The 18,583-nt window shown below is 35.9% G+C and overlaps 1 protein-coding gene across 4 annotated transcripts; it reads left to right on the plus strand.

The window, feature by feature from the left end:
* The first annotated feature begins 1,145 nt into the window (after positions 1-1,145).
* Positions 1,146-18,045, plus strand: LOC128896299 (sphingomyelin phosphodiesterase-like). Of its 4 annotated transcripts, none has more exons than XM_054159582.1 (11): positions 1,146-1,479; positions 10,309-10,410; positions 11,229-11,439; positions 12,915-13,211; positions 13,436-13,828; positions 14,096-14,268; positions 14,517-14,879; positions 15,044-15,236; positions 15,371-15,555; positions 15,678-15,863; positions 17,826-18,045. In XM_054159582.1, exons 2-11 carry the CDS (start codon positions 10,334-10,336, stop codon positions 17,893-17,895), a joined length of 2,148 nt encoding a protein of 715 aa, XP_054015557.1. In that variant the 5' UTR covers positions 1,146-1,479; positions 10,309-10,333; the 3' UTR covers positions 17,896-18,045. The 4 variants fall into 4 exon arrangements, with proteins under 4 accessions (XP_054015557.1, XP_054015560.1, XP_054015559.1 ...); XM_054159585.1 differs by lacking the exon at positions 17,826-18,045 and adding an exon at positions 15,938-16,976; XM_054159584.1 differs by lacking the exon at positions 17,826-18,045 and adding an exon at positions 16,754-16,976.
* Positions 18,046-18,583: the final 538 nt, after the last annotated feature.

Below are 18,583 nucleotides of genomic sequence, written 5' to 3' on the forward strand. Positions count from 1 at the left end.
AGTTTATTTGTTTTGGTACACACTAGCATCGAATAGATTCTCCAGTACTTGGTACATCCGTCGGTTTTATATTATGTACGATAGCTTCGAGCAAATTATATAAGGTGTTTACATGTGTTGAAAAATACGATTCACGGGCAAGATTAGGCTATCCATTGACGTGTAGTTACTCTATACAGGTACAGGACAATGCTGGTTACGTCATGCCATTCCCTAGATCGCGTTGAAACCGAAGCGTATATTCATTTGTCAATTCCTGTCTACCATTCAGGGTTTTTAGACAATATCATTCTGTTGATACGTCCTTTAGTTTTTATATAAACTCTGGTATTTATTTTTATATGCACTTATAACGACTAGAGATGGTATTTATGGTAATCTTTGGCATTCCGTATAATCGAAAAAATGGTGAATCGATAGGAAGAATGTCGTCTGTGCTCACTGTGCGTCGGTCACTAAAGTATAACTTGGCATTGATGGCTGGTAAGGAATGTGGTACCTACACTAACAACCTACAAGTAACGCGATGTGAAAAGAAAATTGCTTATTAATATCATGGGTTGAGATTATGCTCGATTAACGACTTTCCCACAATGCTACGTATTATCGAGTCACGCTCTAGCAGGAACAATAATGTGCTGTATGCGTGCTATTTTATGATGTGTAACCATGCTGTGAGGTACACTTATTGTTATTCGTCAGAGCCTACACGGGGACACAATAACACGGAAAAATCATTGAAAATACAGTAGAGCCTTCTGTGTTCGTAGTAATTGGTCCGAATAAGGAAATGTTCGGATAATAGAACAAGCACTTGTTTCATAGTTGCAAGTCAAAGTACGATGAGAATAAGTAGTCGGAATTACCGGTCGATATTCGCAATTAAAAGCCGGATTTGACAACGCAAGAGAGAAGAAACCCATTTGAAGTGTGAAACCTAAAATGTAGACATTTTGATAGAATTAAAAATGTGTGTCCCGACAGCTGCGAAAGGGTGAAACACTTCGCTTTACTGTTCATCTATTGGACAAGATTGAATAAGAGACCAATCAATTACACAGTTCAACTTTAATCGGTGTTGATTCCGCGAGGGTGGGGGTAGCGTAATTATAAGAGGGATATCACGATGCGCGGTTCCCGCGCCGCTCAGTGTATACCGAGAAGTCATCGCGGTCGGATGGGAGGATTAGATTGCGAGAAGTAAGGCGCGCGCGCAAAAGACGTAAAGAGGGGCGAGAGAAAGAGTTGGCTTTCGGTCAGTAGTGTGTCGTGCAGCGAACGCGCGCGCGTCTTGGCTCGAGTGATCTAGAAAACGTATCGAACGTCCGGCTGAATCTCGGATTGCAAAATTATTTCGACACAATTCGCCATTTGTTTAAAATAATTTCGTCAAAGTTTGCAAACAGTTCACACCTCGAGCCGCGCGTCAGTGAAAACTTCTTTATGCACCGCGCGCCGTTCTACCGGATTTCAAAATTCGTAAGTAGCATTATATGTACTTCCTCGTGGCAACTATCGATTTTTAATGCATCGGCTGATCCCCTCGTGTTCGCATCTATGGATATTAATCTGTTTTGTTGTAAATATAACTAGAGTGCAGAAATAGAGAGAATATATAGGTAGGAGTGGTTTCATAACTGTTTTATTACTGTGTGCGTTGAAAAATCACACGGTGATCTGTGATTATTAGGACGCGATTATTATATGGCAGATTTGTATGCGTTTACAGAAAATTTGAATAAAACGAAACAACAAAATGCGCACAGTTATGGAATTACATAAATAAATATCGAAAGTGAAGTAAGTTCTTATTTAGGTTCAATTTTTGTAGGTACGTTTACAAAGATTTTATTTTGCATAAAGAATCGCAGTATAGTAATTATGAATAGTGTACCGATCGAAAGAATAATCGATAGAGGGTAAATTATACACAGTTGTATATATAGTTAATCGTGTAATAGTAATATCAATTATTTAGTACATTAGGCACGAAATGATTAGGATAATTATTATTTTTGTTCAGCTGGAACAGCAGTTATATTCGTAAGAATTTCGAAATTAGTATAAACGTTGAAAGATTAAATTCAACGAATATATACGCGAACACAATCTTAATTCTCGAATACAACTGCAAAAAATTCAAATTGCTAATAAGGTACACAAAACATTTTGTTGATGGTGCGTGACATTCAAGACTTTCGAAACACTAACGAATTCGATCTCGTTAAGGCTATTTAGTGTTCAAGATTTCCAAACGTTCTCTGTAACAGGTTTCATGTATGCAAACTAAAGAAATATTCAATTTAGACTTTCAACGCGTACATTTCAAATATTTTTTTATAATTTTTTGTTTATATTATATATACAAAGAAATAGTCCTATCTAACAGAAGTATGTATGTACATTAAAAGTTTAATAATAATTAGTTTCTTCCGTAGTTGGGTAATGGTCAAATAATTAACAAATAATGTAGATCATCTTTCTGGTCAATTAAACATGTGCTTACGTATCGTTCTATCTACCGTGATATACTTTTGATTGATGACATACTTGCTAATTACTAAGGTACCCCATAAGAAATGTATTATTTTATTCTACGCTTTGACGTAACATTTCTTAACGACAGCACGATAAATCTCTAATTATTTAGTCAGTTCTGTCTTCCAACACTTTCTAAGCACTTTCTAATGATATGCAACTTTATTACTTACACTGAATAATTGCCCTGTCGTTCTATACGACGTCACCTGGACGCGTAAAAATGTAACATTATTTATTGGGCACTCTAGTATGCAAAATGAAGAAAAAGTATCTATTTTACGTAGTCGCACGCAATTTTCAATTGACTGTTGTCTGTCGTACAATTTTCGATTCTCTCTTTGCATATCTGTTGTGTTCATTTCTACCAGCCATTCCATGTACATACAGGTTTTTCGATTCAAGTTCAGTGACGCGTTAGGTAAACGACAACTGCCTAGGGCTACGAACAAAGGAATCCCCCAGAGTCAATGTTTGGAACATTCATTGTCGTTCGTACACACGAAGAACATGTTTCTTTGTTCGAAATACAAAGTATGAACATATATCGATGTCTTGAAGTTATCAATTTATGTAATAATTTGTCAGATGATGTTGATAATCTTTATGACGAAGAAATAATTATTCTAGATAAGAAAGTTGTATTATCAATGATCTTTTTGTTTGAAAGAGTTAAAACCTGTATTAAACATTTATGCGATAAAAATTTGCAATTTATCTGATTATAATATACAAATCAATGTGAATAAGACTATCAATCATCCTAGATAATACAATTTCATTATCAGTTGGGATTATGCATAATCACTGCATTTATATTTATCACATTCACCATAACAATAATAATGTTATGGTCTTAATGTGTTTTCTACAAAACCTAGAAATAATACGAATCCGGTATTCAAAACATCTGGAAACATTATTATCTTCAGGTTTCTTTCTTTGAATACGTAATGCTCCGTACACGTGCTTCTACTCGACATCCTCTTCATCTGAATGTCCTGTGGATTTGTATGGGGAAAATGGTGCTTTAAAAATTCTAATGGCGTGCATTTATCCAAATTACGTCTGAATACCAAATACCATGCTACAGATGAAGTACGAGTACCTAACAATTACTCGCTACATTATAGCACTCATGGCTTAACACATTCTACAAGACTTTTTGTAATGTCTATCGCAATGAAAGTATAATTCCTTTTGAGAGGTGTGTCGTCTAGGACTGCACCTGCATACGCAATTCAGAATGAATCAAACAGGAACACGGTCTTTCAATACAAGACTCACAATTGTCATTAAACATTGGACAGTTCTGCATGAAATCGTCAGTCAGTAAATCCTTGTAAATATGTTTAAATCTTGTTTACTTAAGGTCAAATTTGTAGGAGAGCATTGTAGTGATTTTTATTGATAATTTCAAATTTCAAATTTTAATTCAAAATTAAAAACAATACTAATACATTTGTACTCTTCTTAGTATCAAGTATAATATGCAACGAATGAATAGATAAGTGGTTTCGTTAAAAAAAAAAAATTAATAATCTCACAAATTTGTTCAAAAGTGATTTTAAGAGAAGATATTAATCGCGCGGAGGTGTGCTATTTCTCGTGGTTCACCATGTATATTCTAGAAATAGCACAGTGCAAATAACGATATCGTTGCACGCTTCGAATCCACTTAGGGACGCAAATATTGCGCATACATGTGTGTACTTTGAGTTAAAAAGGACAGCTGCGAATAATATCATAGTAGTACTATTTGACGTCATTTTGCAATGCTGTCCTTCAGAAACGTTGCTCTTAGTCGCGCTTTTCAAGATCTGAAGGCCGTATAGACGAATAGACACATCCAGATGGAATCATACATTGTGTTTCATCTTCCTTTAATCTGCAAACAACAAATGAATGCGACAATTTATTAATAAGGCCTAGCAAGTTGCAAACTTTTAAATCAAGAATCACGACTGTTACGAACAGACTTGGGACGATAACTGTAATCGTATAATTCGTATTGAAACGATTGAGGAGACGAACAATTTACTTCTGTCTGGTCAAACGTTTAATGTATTAAGCTTGGCCAAATGAAAAAGTTAGATGGCTGGGGGGAAGTGATACCAGCAACGAGACTCGTCACTCTCTACCTCGGTGTTTCTCAAACTTGATCTCTCTAAAGGACTCGTCGTTGAAGGAAATCTTTTCGAAATTTTTGTATATTATAGTACCCTAAAAACAGTTACGAATTTAAAAAATAAAATACATCTTTTTTTGTCAAGTAGTTATAGCTCTGTCAAAAATTGACCAAACTGGATCGCCGAAGTTTAAGGAACTACAAATATACTGGTCTGATGAAATTAATCGTTTAAGAAAGTGTATATGTACTAGGTGAAGACTTTTTTCATGGACTTTTCCTGACGTACAATATCTCAGAGGAAGTTTTGAATCCAATGTGGATCCGGGGGTCTCCATGAAGTTACTTACGGCGGCAGTTTGTGACGTCACGGTGAGAGAGAGCGAGAATTAAGTAGGTTAGGTGCTTCGGACATGGGACGATCGCCTGTTGGTCACGAAACATGGTCATGGACGATTCGTTCAATGGATGCCTGATTTGAAACTGGTTTCTTGTAAAAAAAAAAAAAATGTCGTTTTACTAATATTTTCTAAACGTACACCTTCAGATTACATCTACGCACGGTGATGATGCTTGATCTCCTCAGGGATATTGATACGTACGCGTACGTTTGCTTTTATAGAGAAATTACTGTTAATTACGATCACGATACCTTTTACAATTGCTTCATGAAGCATTAGAATTAGAATTAATTTAATTAAGATAAAAATGACAAAAATTGATTGTCTATAGATTTAGACCAAGAAAGTTTAAAATCTACTGCTCTGTAATAAGTCCGATTTGAATTTATTGATACGTTATGAATAGGCATCTTTGGCGCATGCAATTAATTTCAGTGCTCGTGATGATACGTGTGAATACAAAGTTCTCTCGATACCATTCTAATATCGTTCGATTTAATCTCATTCAAAGCGTTTCGATCCTCGAATATCGGCGATATAAAATCGATAAAAACCATTAAGAATTTGCAGCAATACATCGATGATGCAAACATGGTAGACAAATTTTCGTAAATTTTAATTTTTCCATCGCCAGTGTTCGGGAAACGAAACATTTCAGATCTAGATGTATGTAGTAGTCTACATCTTTAGAACAATCGAGGTTTCAGCAATAATCAAGGTTCAAGCGATCAATTCAATGATTAACTTTACACAGTATATCCCTGTTACTGTTACTACTCTAATTCTTCCTTGTTACTCAACGACCGTCCACTTGTCGACACCGTGCAATAGACGACACTCTAACGCAATAATCGAGGTTGTACCGTGTACAGCATTCCTCGACTGTGAATTTTCCTATTTAAGAAGGTGTTGTTGAAAGAATGGTTTATGCTTTTCCCACAAAATCCTTTCCCTTTTTCCCATCCTCCATTTATCGCCTTTTACAAAACTTGGAACAATGCATCTCAAAACATTCGTGCTCTTTACAAATATGTTACATATAGTTTTATACCGCGTTCCCAACATTGTTTAGCTTCCTGTCTTTATTTCTGTATCTTGCTGTAAACGCTGATCCTTACGTTACGTGAATGTTTTTCAGGAAGCGTTGAGCACTACTTTTTTTTGCGATTACTTTCGTAATAATGACTTGCACGTGACAGATTAATTAGTTCTCGTAAACCACGCTTGGATATATGCAATCAAAAATTTGTATTTCATTCGTTATTCATTATCATCGGTTATACATTACTTGAAATTAACCTCGTGTTGGTTCGTTTCACCTTCGATTTTATAACTCTGGAACGTCATAACCACGCGTCGCCTAGCCATGAAATAATCCATTTAACATCGTCGCAAGCAAGAAGCTCGTCGTCGAGCTTCTATGCGTCCGTCAGTTGACGCGCTATTCATATAATCTCGTGCATATATGGCTCAAAGAATAATTGTATTAAGAGACGTAAACGTCGGCCGAGACCTTTGTGCACACAGGCTTTCGCAGGATTGTCAAGTCTTCGTGAGACGTTCTTTCAATTCTTTCGTATGGAAATACATATCTCCTTGCGATAAAATATTTTCTTGTTCAGGCTCTTCACTCATCGTACGATCTTATGATCTGTGATGCATTAGGTACACTTTCCGGAGAGATTTCCAACGACTATTATTCATAATATCTTCTACTTTCTCTGGGGATAGTTTTTGTTGTGAAACTGGCAGCTTACTTTGTGGAAACTTACAAATAGATAAGAGCTCTGACTTTGTTTCCAGTGGTTCTATAGTTTCTGATCGATTAAACCTAAATTAATTTTAAATTAATAAGAGTGAAAGATGAGTTTTCAAAGGGGGCTTTAGGATTTGGTTTTTTAATAACAACGTACATTTGTACATCATTTATGTTTCATTAAAGCACGAAATGTTAAAGCTCCTTTTGTAGTTTTGTTTTCTTACTAACATCCAATTATTTCTAAAGTTATAACAGTTGGAGAATAATTACACCACTCGATACAAATTTTTCAGATGTTTATAGTATTATTTTTGTTTATCATAAGATGTCAGTCAATTTTAACGATAGACAAACTAACGTCTGAGGAGAGTATTAGAAGTAGTAACTATCTTTATCGATAACGTGCTACAAATTATAGATTCAGATGTACTTGTCATCAGGTTAGAAACTAGCTACATAAATAGACAGTTAAGAATACGCATTAGAAGAGAAATATCATTTTAAAGAGGGTATTTCCAAAGCCACTAATATCTATATCAGAAGAGATGATATGTGGACCGACACTGATAACTTTCTAACTGTTACCTGTCGCTCTAGCGATGACTATGACGGAGTATGGACAGTTACATGCTTCAAACAGGAGCCAGTGGAAGTGACAAGTTGTACATTATCGGCGAATATGTTGCAGACTATATTTTACGACTGGAACGTGGATAATGCTTGCATAAATATCCAAATGGCAGTGAAACCATTCAAGCGAGCCTCGGTTAATGTTTCTTTTTTGTTTCGTACGGACGGTAGACGTTGTCGTTAAAAATATTCTGTCATCAATCCTGACTCGACAACTAATAACTGCCTTCCAAGCTTTCGTGGATTTTAGTCTAGCTTTTGCGTGGCTATCCACGCCACTTCTTGGAACTGTTCGCTTGCTTTCGCTGTTTCTAATTTCTTATCCCTAAAAAGGTTAAAGGACAATTGCTACTCGAAATAAAACCAAATTAAGACATTTTGTATTAGATATATACATTGCATTTGCTCTCAGTTCAAAGACCATATATTCAATTACTTGACAATTATTTCCATTGAATATAGCACCCATCGAAGACAAATTTTCTCCCATTTCAAATTTCCACTTTATCAACACGTTGAGTGCCACATCGACCATATATGGGTGACAGAACTTTTTACTAGCTAAGGAGCTAAAAAAATTCAATACCGATAGCGAGACGTTAAATAAAATACATTCGCGAATAATTCGTTTTAACGATGCTGCGAAATTAAATGCTAGTTCGTATTCCGATCGCCTCGAAATAAAGCTTCAGCCGCGCAGAAATTTTCACGAGTATCAGTTTGACAGTCAACGTGCTCCAATAACGAAACCAGTCTCGAATCAAGACTATCGAGACTCTCGCTAGACTCCTACTCGGAGTGTTCGTATTCCAGCACGCTGGCGTTGTTCTCGTCTTGAACTGTAGTTTAAACGATTCATTCCGTAGTTGGGACTTATCACCGAGTCCGACAGATGTCTGTGGGATGATTTCGTTCTGAATGGGCACGAAATGCGAGCATAGCCCAAGTGTCTTCTTTCAGCAGCAAGGTCCCTGGGTGGGTCGAATAACGGTCAACCAACCGCTTATTCCACTTGGCTGTTTTCCTCGTTCCTACCGTTGGATTCATTACTCGGACCTTCGGAATTCTGTCGTGCTAGAGAATTTAAAATAGGCTCGACGCGCCGTTATTTTATTGACAGGATCCGATCAAACGCGTGTCTTTGTCTGGTCGAGCTAGTTGAACGTAAAATTAACGACCACCGTCGAGCGGCGAACGATTGGCTGAGCGGAAAATGGAACGGTATTATTGCTTGCCATTATTTCATGAATTCGCTAACCTGTTTCTGTGTTCGTTGTTATCGAAAGTGCAAGAATCTCGCGCGAACGTCACCCTAAACTCTCTGGCATCAATGTCCGAAGTGTTATAAGTCGGACGAAATTAATTTTCGTGAGATATAAACTTGTAGCTTTTTCTAGCGAGTATAAATTTCTAAATAAATAGTTTTCCAGTATCGTAACTTTAGGTGAAGTCATCTTATTGTTTCTAGATACGGTGATTCTTATTCTTTTTCTGAATGCATTCCAGTCTCGTTCTTTTTTTTAAAAATATGATAAGATCGCAATTGAAAGAAGATGAAGAACAGTAACATAATGCAAGCTGGCTTCTTCTTGTTAAGACTGTATTTCATTGAACACGAGATAAGATAGAGTAGTGCAGAGGACTAATTAATATGATAATTCCGAGGAAACTCAGACACGGTACCGTGACGTTCGATAGCAAAAATTCACATTTTTAGTTTATGATAGAATTCGAGACGTAGCGTTTGAGTCAGATAAATACGTGATATTTGGTTGTTTAGATAAGAAATGTGCTTGCAGAGCTACAATGAAATGATTGCACCTTTGGAATTTATGTCAAAAATTTTGCAACGTCGATTCGCTTTGTACCTCAATCTTCTTTAAATTTCAATTATTTAGAAGTGTCTAAAGTTGCTGTATTTTACACGGACCAAATACCTGAGCAATTATTCATGCTTGCTGCGTATGGATACATAGGCATTTTGATATTTCTTCCCACGAATAGGCGTGTATTGGCCTTGAAATTAACATTAGCCAATCCTCCGTGAATTCACAATTTAAATTTTGCAAATCACAGCAGCACTTAGAGCACATAAGTGAATATTCAATTTCCAATCCATCCCACTATTCTTCGTCGCCATTAATTTGCGGTGAAAGCGTCCATATAACAAGGTCGCTCGAAAATGCATGGTATTGGGGCAAGGAATTTTTGAATAGCATGTAAAGCGATAGAGTCGAGAGGATAAACGACCAACAAACGTTAAATAACATACAGAAGCGACTCCTGTTACTTACGAGAAACAATTCTTAACGAAAAGACGAAAAATGGTTTGAAAGAAAGCGATCCATTCACGTTCCATTTTCTCAAACATATTCTTCAAAAGAATAATTTCATAAATTGAGTGAAATACGTCTCTGAGATTTTGATTTCCAAACAAAAATCGTCTTGGACCATTTAATGGCACGACTTTCCCAATCATATGGTTGCACGTGACTGCAATCATCTACTAGTGTTCTTACGATCTGGCCATATATCTTCCATCGAATATATATTGCTGCAATAATCGAAGCTTCGACGGTTGTTGCTTGAATGACAATTCTCAGTAGGTATTTATCTGTGACCCACATAGGAGTAACAGTAATTACAGGTGCCGTCCAAAATTTAAAACACCTGCTTGCAGCAACGACACACCTATTTACGAAAGTATTTATCGACGCATCGAAATTTGCGTGAGGATCTACTGACGTTTTACTTCTCCTTTCACTCCTCGTTAATTTCTAAATTCAATGATTCGAATAATAGATAATATATACATACTTTATCTAAAGAATGTATCGTGTTGTTTGTTGCAGTTAACACCAAAACGCCGAAGGTAGCATGCAAAATCACAAATGGGTCGCAATGAACATCTTACTCTTTCTCTTCATTGGCTCACTACATACTACAATTGGCAAGTACATGATCCATACGTTATTAAACACTAAACTTAGACCTAATAGACAGCTCGCATCAGTGAAAAAATGAAAACACCGTTTTTAGTGCTTATAATAATTATGCACGATTTATTTGTGAAGACTTTATTCACCCTTTCTGTACAAAATTATTTTCTTTGGATAAAGAAACTATTCTTCAGCTGCCTCAAGTGTCGTTAATGACTACTTTTATTTACTCTATTCTTCGCTAATGCGTTATACACAGATTGCATTATACCATTCACGTTACCGATAGCCAATCATTTGTATTGAAAATGGAGCGAAACAATAGCAACCGCGTAACCTCTTTTTCTGGAGAAAGTACTTGAGATTAGCATTCGGTACGATGATTCCAATGTATGACTGTGTATTACGCGATTCTTCGAGACATGCTTATTATAGGATATTTCGAGGGTAACGAGGCAATTATATCATTTATTCCAATGGCTATCATAAGTATCTACCCTAAGTAAATCATACCGATTTCATGGATTTTCTTAACCCTTTCCGAGTTTGGAAAGCACTTTATTTGGTATGTTCTATAATTTAGTTTTGCACATAAAAAAATAATCATAATTCTTTCTCACTCGTTTGACATAATTGTTTCACGTTATAGACTTGCCAGTAAAATCTTGTTTCTGTTCTACTTGTCGATTCACTTTTACGGTATCACTCTCAATTAAGTGTTTCGTCAAGTTATTCGTTCTCAGTGAGAATACAACCTACTTTATATGAAAGAAATGAACATGCGAGCATGCAAGCCTCTTACCTGTTGTTGTTTTTGTTTACATCATAGGAAGTCCTATCCGAGACAGGTTAAAGAGGGAAGCGGAAATAGCCGCGACCAACTGGACGCAACTCGCGGACGCATGGTTCGCTGACAGAGCGAGAGCCGCAGAAGAGAAGGTGGACATCGTTACCATTTTACCACTAAACGACAAACTCAGGGACCTGCCACCGACCGCAGAAACCGTTCTCATCAATGGCACCAATCCGAATTTGCTCGCAAGGGTATATCGTAATTGACATCATGGTAAGGGGTTACACCACTTTGCCCACACGAATTTTCATGCTTTCTCAAGAATTTTTATTGAATCGGTAACAAGATTTTCGCGCCTCTACTTTCTGAGCCCAAAACTGCCCTTACACCTCGGATAATGATTTCTAATTAACGGCGTATCACTTTCGTATATATGGAGAGTACTTGAAGCGAAAAAAACTTTTTTTAAACGACCAAAGTGGTGTAACCCCATAAACTATACAATATACTTTATCTACTGGTAATCTATTTATATGAATTTTAATTAGAGTGTTTATTTCATGAAATCTATGTTGAAACAATCTGGGATATTCATTATTATTTAACGTAACAATATGGAGGGTAAATATTCTTATTTAAACCAGGATTATATGTAATTGAGTATAAAGGCGCGGAAAAACGTTAAAGCGATAATTAAACACGTGTGATACACTTGATCGAAAAGAACTAATTAAATGAGACAGCCTGTAGACGAAGTTTACAATCATTTTGCAGAAGAACTAGGTCGTAATGGAATATATCTTGAGTAGTACCGCGCGTGCATTGTCCCTTGAGAGAAGTCGTTGGTTACAGAATAACGTTTATTGTCGGATTGAAAAAATTGTATCGATAATCGTGAAACTTTCGCGGGGGAAAGTCACTGACATTGGATGGTGCGTATACTTGTAAACGCGCATACGAAAGATACGGTATATACTGGCATCTTCGTCGATCAAGTCGGTGAAAGTATTTCGGCACTAAAAGTGAGAGTCGGCGACATCGTCTCGTTAAACATGAAAAAAGTCGGAGAAATACGGAAGAATCGAAAGATAAGCTTCAGATATTTCACCTCTGGAAACGAATCGACTAGTACATGTCTACATACAGTATGGACCTTAGGTAGTTGTCATATGAATATTAGGATAATCGCTGATTAAGGATCTTGCTTGTACAATACAATTTAAATTTGTATATTTTCTCTTGGTAAATTATCCACAGTCAATATTAATGAAATAAATATTTAACTGCTTACTAAATGAAATATTTTGACAATTTATTCTTTAAGCATCTGTTCTTGAGTATACTAAAGTGCAACAGATAGAAGGTCAATGCTACGAAAATAACATGTGAATGAACTTTTGAATAACGAGGCAGTTGTTTGTCTGCTGTAATCATCGATAACAGTGTTCGCGGATTCCTGTTTTTTTTTTTTTTTTTTTGAAAAGCCCAATCTTAAAGCTTCTGTAATATAACGAGAAAATTAAACATTATTTATCAGTATGGTTCATTAAACTGTATTCGATATACAGGTTGTCTCATTTAAGTTCTTTCGATATAACTGATTTTTTTTCTTGTAACAAATTTAAATACTATTTCGCCACTTTTCTGGTATGTTTGGAAGTTTTGCAATGACTCGTGTCGAATATGCAAAGTGACTTTTAAAAAAGAAAAACGCGTATGCTTACAGTATAATTATTCTCGGATGTTATGGGACATGGAGTCTGTGCAGCCAAGCGGACATCTTTCTGGATTCGTGAATAAAGCGTTAAGGTTGCTAGACTTGAGGCAAGTAATGATGGAGGTTGAGACGTCTGTAATGTCGCAAGTATCTTGCTCCGCGTGTAAAATTGGCGCGGGACTTCTTCAACACTACATAAAGACTGGCAAAAGTGACGAAGAGATTATGAACAGTATTTATCAATTTTGTATATCGCTTAAAATCCAAAGCCCTCGAGTCTGCCAAGGGGTGACGTTACTTTTTGGGGTAAGTTTTACTTTTAATTAGTACGATTCATTATTTTCAATATTTCCCTTGGAATTATCACGGAAACTAGTAAAATGCAAAAGTACGATTGTTACTCTTTGTACAATTGACTGAATTTTTCTGTTATCGAATATAATAATTACCAACGCGTCAATTGTAATGTTAAATAATAGCCGAGTATTACGAAGATGAAGTAACTTTTGCGCCTGCGTGTTTCTGTCCAGGGAGAAGTTATTTACGTTTTAAAGCAAGTGAACATGGGCCCACCGCAAATCTGTAGTTTCGTAATTGGGGACGCTTGCGAGGACGCGTACAATCCTCTGCACGAGTGGGAGGTGGCCTTCCCACCGGTGAACAAACCGCCTGTTAAACCTCCGATACCACCTCAAGAAGGTGCGCCGACCTTCAAAGTCCTTCATATCTCTGATACGCATTTCGATCCTTACTACCAAGAGGGCACGAACGCGGATTGTAACGAACCATTATGCTGCAGATTGACCAACGGAGCACCCCTGACTCCAGCCGCTGGTGCTGGCCGATGGGGTGACTACAGAAAATGCGACACGCCAAAAAGAACAGTCGAACATATGCTCAAACATATCGCTGACACGCATACCGTGAGTAACGTCATTTTAATTCAAGAGCTTTATCTCCCAAGGGAAGGAAATTATAAAACAAATGTTTTTGTCAAAGATAGAAACGATCATTTCTTCGTACGTGAACCGGTGGAGGAGATTTAATAAACAACTTCATTTTCTTAACACATTCGCGACCTTTTATAACTGTTTATAAAAGTATCTGCCCATATCTGTAAATGGCACATAGCAAAAGTTACGTCTTGTATGTATTACATGAAATTTCACACACTTTTCATCGTAATTTAGGATATAGATTACATATTGTGGACCGGTGACTTGCCACCTCACGACGTGTGGAACCAAACGCGCGAGGAGAATTTGAACATTTTACACGATACGGTGACACAGCTCATTGAAACGTTCCCTGGAATTCCAATCTTTCCAGCTCTAGGAAACCACGAAACTGCTCCCGTTAATAGGTATGTCCTCTTACTTCGTTCCTGAGGCTTTGCACAATTTTTATCGATCTCGAAACAAGAGCTGAACCATGACGCATTATTTGCTCGTAAATTTTCTTAAGAGATGCCTTTTATTCAACGTTTATCATTTATTTTTCTAAATTCTCAACAAATTCCACGTGCATCGCGTATAATCAAACTAAAATAAAATCCATACGCAGTTTTGGAAACGTGCATTCTTTTTCAATCTGTAACTGTATTCGTTTTAGTTTTCCACCACCATTCGTTCCAAAAGAAAACGATATATCCTGGTTATACGACGCACTCGACACACATTGGAGACGCTGGTTACCAGCTGGAGTTTCGCGCACCGTTCGAAGAGGTGCCTTTTATTCGGTCTTGGTGCGTCCAGGTTTCCGAATTATCTCTGTAAACATGAATTATTGCAACAACAAAAACTGGTGGCTGCTAATCAATAGTACAGACCCAGTAAGCGAATTACAATGGCTCATATATGAGTTGCACGGAGCTGAAATGAGTGGTGAGAAAGTTCATATTATTGGGCACATACCACCTGGTCATTCGGATTGCTTGAAGGTGTGGTCTCGAAATTATTATCAAATCATCAATCGGTTAGTAAATAACCCCCAGTTTTCACCAAGTCACATTCTACATTAAAGCTAAAATCAAATAAAAATGTATACATCAAAATTGAAGTATGATTAAGGTTTAAATATTAAGATTTAGATATTACAATCAGATGTGATTCAAATTTGACAAACATACTTTGATCCAGGTATGAGTCGACTATCACAGCACAATTCTTTGGACATACTCACTACGACGAATTCCAACTCTTTTACGATACCTCTGATCTTGGAAGAGCTGTCAGTATAGCTTACGTTGGGCCGTCAGTTACACCTTATACTGACCTTAATCCAGGATATAGAATATATTACGTTGATGGGGATCATGAAAAAACTACTAGAGTAAGTTGCATTCAAAATTTTAGACGATTGGTCGGTGGTTTTTCGTTAATAATTCAATAACGAACCACCGTCCGACATTTTTACAAAGGAAATTGTGGTTCAGAATCGACACAGCTAATAAAATGTTGTTTCAGTTAGTTGTGGACCATGAGACCTGGGTGATGAATTTAAAAGAAGCAAATTTGTACGACTACCCTATCTGGCATAAAATGTACAGTGCCCGACAAGCGTACCAAATGTCGTCCCTGTTGCCGAAAGATTGGGACTCTTTGATAGATAAGATGAGTAATGAACCGTCGCTCTTTGATCTTTATTACAAGTAAGTATCCATCATCGTTAGTGTAAAGTGTCAAGTGGAAACGTTCTCGAATGATTAGGTTTGAAAATATCTAGAATTTCTTACCAGTATATTATTATTCACAAGTTTCCTCGATGTTTCAGACATTACAACAAAAATTCCCCTGTAAGACCATCGTGCAACGACGAGTGTCGAAAAAGGTTGCTTTGCGATTTGCGAAGCGGAAGGAGTCACGATCGCAAAGCACTATGCCAAAGTCTCGAATCCAGAATAGATAACGAGACAGGAACAGGGTGGCGAGTTTGGATTTACAACGGACTATCTTTGTCGTACGTACATGATTGGTGGCTTGATTCTTACTCTGCCGTTAATGATAACAACTTAATCGAGGCATAATTTATAGATAACACTCTATCCTGCAAGTATTGTGCTTTACGAGTACTTACACGCAAACTTCTAACGAGAACACTTGGCGTATTTTTTCCACGTGATTTCTATATATATTATGCTTTTTCTTACGAATATTACTTACAGTATATGCAATTTAATCGTGTGGTATACGTGTATTTTGTTTGTATAAAGAATTTGCTTGAGATTATAGACTTATATAGAAAAGTAGCGATACATATGAAAACGTAGATTATTAGTAGAAAATTATTTACTTTTAAATAAGCAAATATTATTTCTGTCACTTGTACATTTACTCCACGCTATTACTATAACGTTTTCTTTTAATTGCTACAGTAATTCACAGCCAAAGGGTTAATTATAATTCTTTGTCAGTTACCAAAAATTTTTATCTGTGAATAGTTTCATACTTATTTAGTAATTCGATACAGATAATGAATGTTGTGATATAAAGTGAAAATAAGGAGCAATTATACAGGAATTTAACGGGTGAAAGATACTTTACTAATCTATGCACTTTAATTTACTGTTCCTTTACTATCTGCTTAAACTATCTATGGTCAGTTTGATTTCTATGAAAAATCACTAACTACGAAACACCTTTGTACAAAATATTACGTACTAATGTCTACTAAATATTTAAACTTGTGTACATTAGTACAAGTTGTTTTTATACTTTGCTTAAATTTCTTCAATTCACGTCCACTTCCTTCACCTGAGAATGTCAACTAATGCGTGCATGCAGAGTGCCATTTATGTATAGAGTTATAACATTATTATGTAAGATGCATACGTTATTTGTATGTTTCAGAGGTTTCTTTGCAAAACAAATAGTTCCATAATATTTCAGCACTGAATGTAACATTAGTACGTTCTATTCTTCTTGTAGGTATTAATCTATTTTAAAACTGTCATACTTGTAAATATTATATCGATATAATAAGGAGAACGATATTATTAAGATATTTCTATATAATTATATAACATGGAAACACTGTAAATGCATATTTTAATAAAATACAAATTCTGTCCTATTTGTATTTAACTGAATCTGCTACGTTTGTAGGTTTGTATATATAATTAACAGTTTTATTTTTTCAGCGGTGTGGGGCATCACAAAGCAACTCATTTTTTGAAATTCTCAATGTGCTTGCAAAATACTTACTGTTAGTATACAAGTGTATATAAATTATATAATATAATGCTTAAAATAATTAGAGGTTCACCTATTCAACAAGTGTATCGTCTAGTATACTGTAAAAGTCCTCGTGTTAAACAGTTCTCTAAATCGTTCAGATAAATAAGTCTACGAGAAAAGATATGGTCCTCTAATTATCTAAGCAAAGTACAGCTGAATTCGTTTATGGGGGATGTGGTACTCTAACTGCAGTATATTTTTTCATTACACGCTTCTAATTGTACAGATGATGCATAAGGTGGTGGCGTTGCAACATTGGCGTATTATAGGTACGCAAAATCACTATCGATAGCATAATAAATCGGCTCGAACCATTTAGAATATTATTGGTAAAGTTTCATTTCTGAAACACGTGGGTACAGAATGCCGTTACGTATCTAGTTTCATTATTACAATTTTTCAGGCGTTTGATGGCTCCTCGGCACATTAGAAACAATTACTTTTTACTTCACACAGCAATATTCTGATTCATCAATCATCTGTGATATATTTATGTATACAGGGTGTCCCAGAAGTAGTGTAAGAACCGAAAATGGAGAGTAACTGAGACGATTCTGTAGATTTTTATAACATTCGAATACCATAGGTCGGATGTTCTAAATGATTCAAGTCGATCTAAGAATATAGTAGTATATTCTTTTAAGATTATTGTAGAAAATAATTATTTCCCATTTCTTCCTTGCAGACTGTCCATTGTCATGGCAATTCCACGATTTGCATACAATTTACCCAAGTATGTGCTAGGTCTAGGATAAATATAGATAAAGATTCGCTGGATGACGTGTCGATGTAATTTATGACATTAAATTATTAAACATTTAAGACACCGATAATATTTCGGTGGCTAGGTGTTACAACACATACAATAGTATGCACATACCATGATAAAACAGTATGGTTTCATGACGGACAAGTGTATTTCATTAACGACAGATTTTGTACCGTATAATTTAATTCTATAGAAAGATTGACATTTAATTGTATTTGAAATGTCTTTTTTTCATTGCGATCGGTTAAATATGGTACAAAATCTTTTAGTAGCGCCGAAGATATTTGTTAAAAACAGGTTTCTTCGCTTGTATTCGTTTATTATTTACGTTGTAGACATGACGTCTTACATTTACAAATCTAGATACACCTGGCCGGAAAATCGTATTTTTATTTAAGTTACATTTTATTCATTTCTTTTCACTTATTTATTTCATTTGCATCAAGTTTATGTTGCAACATTTAACTTCCAAAAAAGAATCGTCCGGTTCGTTAAGAGGAGTTACAAATTGATTATACAGTATAGTATATACGGAGCAAGTTTAAATTCTCCAGAAAAATAATATTAAGAAATATTTTAATTTTGCCACTGATTTTGTTTTCTGAAACTGAACTCTTTACTTTTTGTATGCTTCTGTATTGTAGAAAGAATTCGATCAGTGGTTTTATTTATGT

Source organism: Hylaeus anthracinus, unplaced genomic scaffold, assembly GCF_026225885.1.
Source record: "Hylaeus anthracinus isolate JK02 unplaced genomic scaffold, UHH_iyHylAnth1.0_haploid 0, whole genome shotgun sequence".
NCBI lineage: Eukaryota > Metazoa > Arthropoda > Insecta > Hymenoptera > Colletidae > Hylaeus > Hylaeus anthracinus.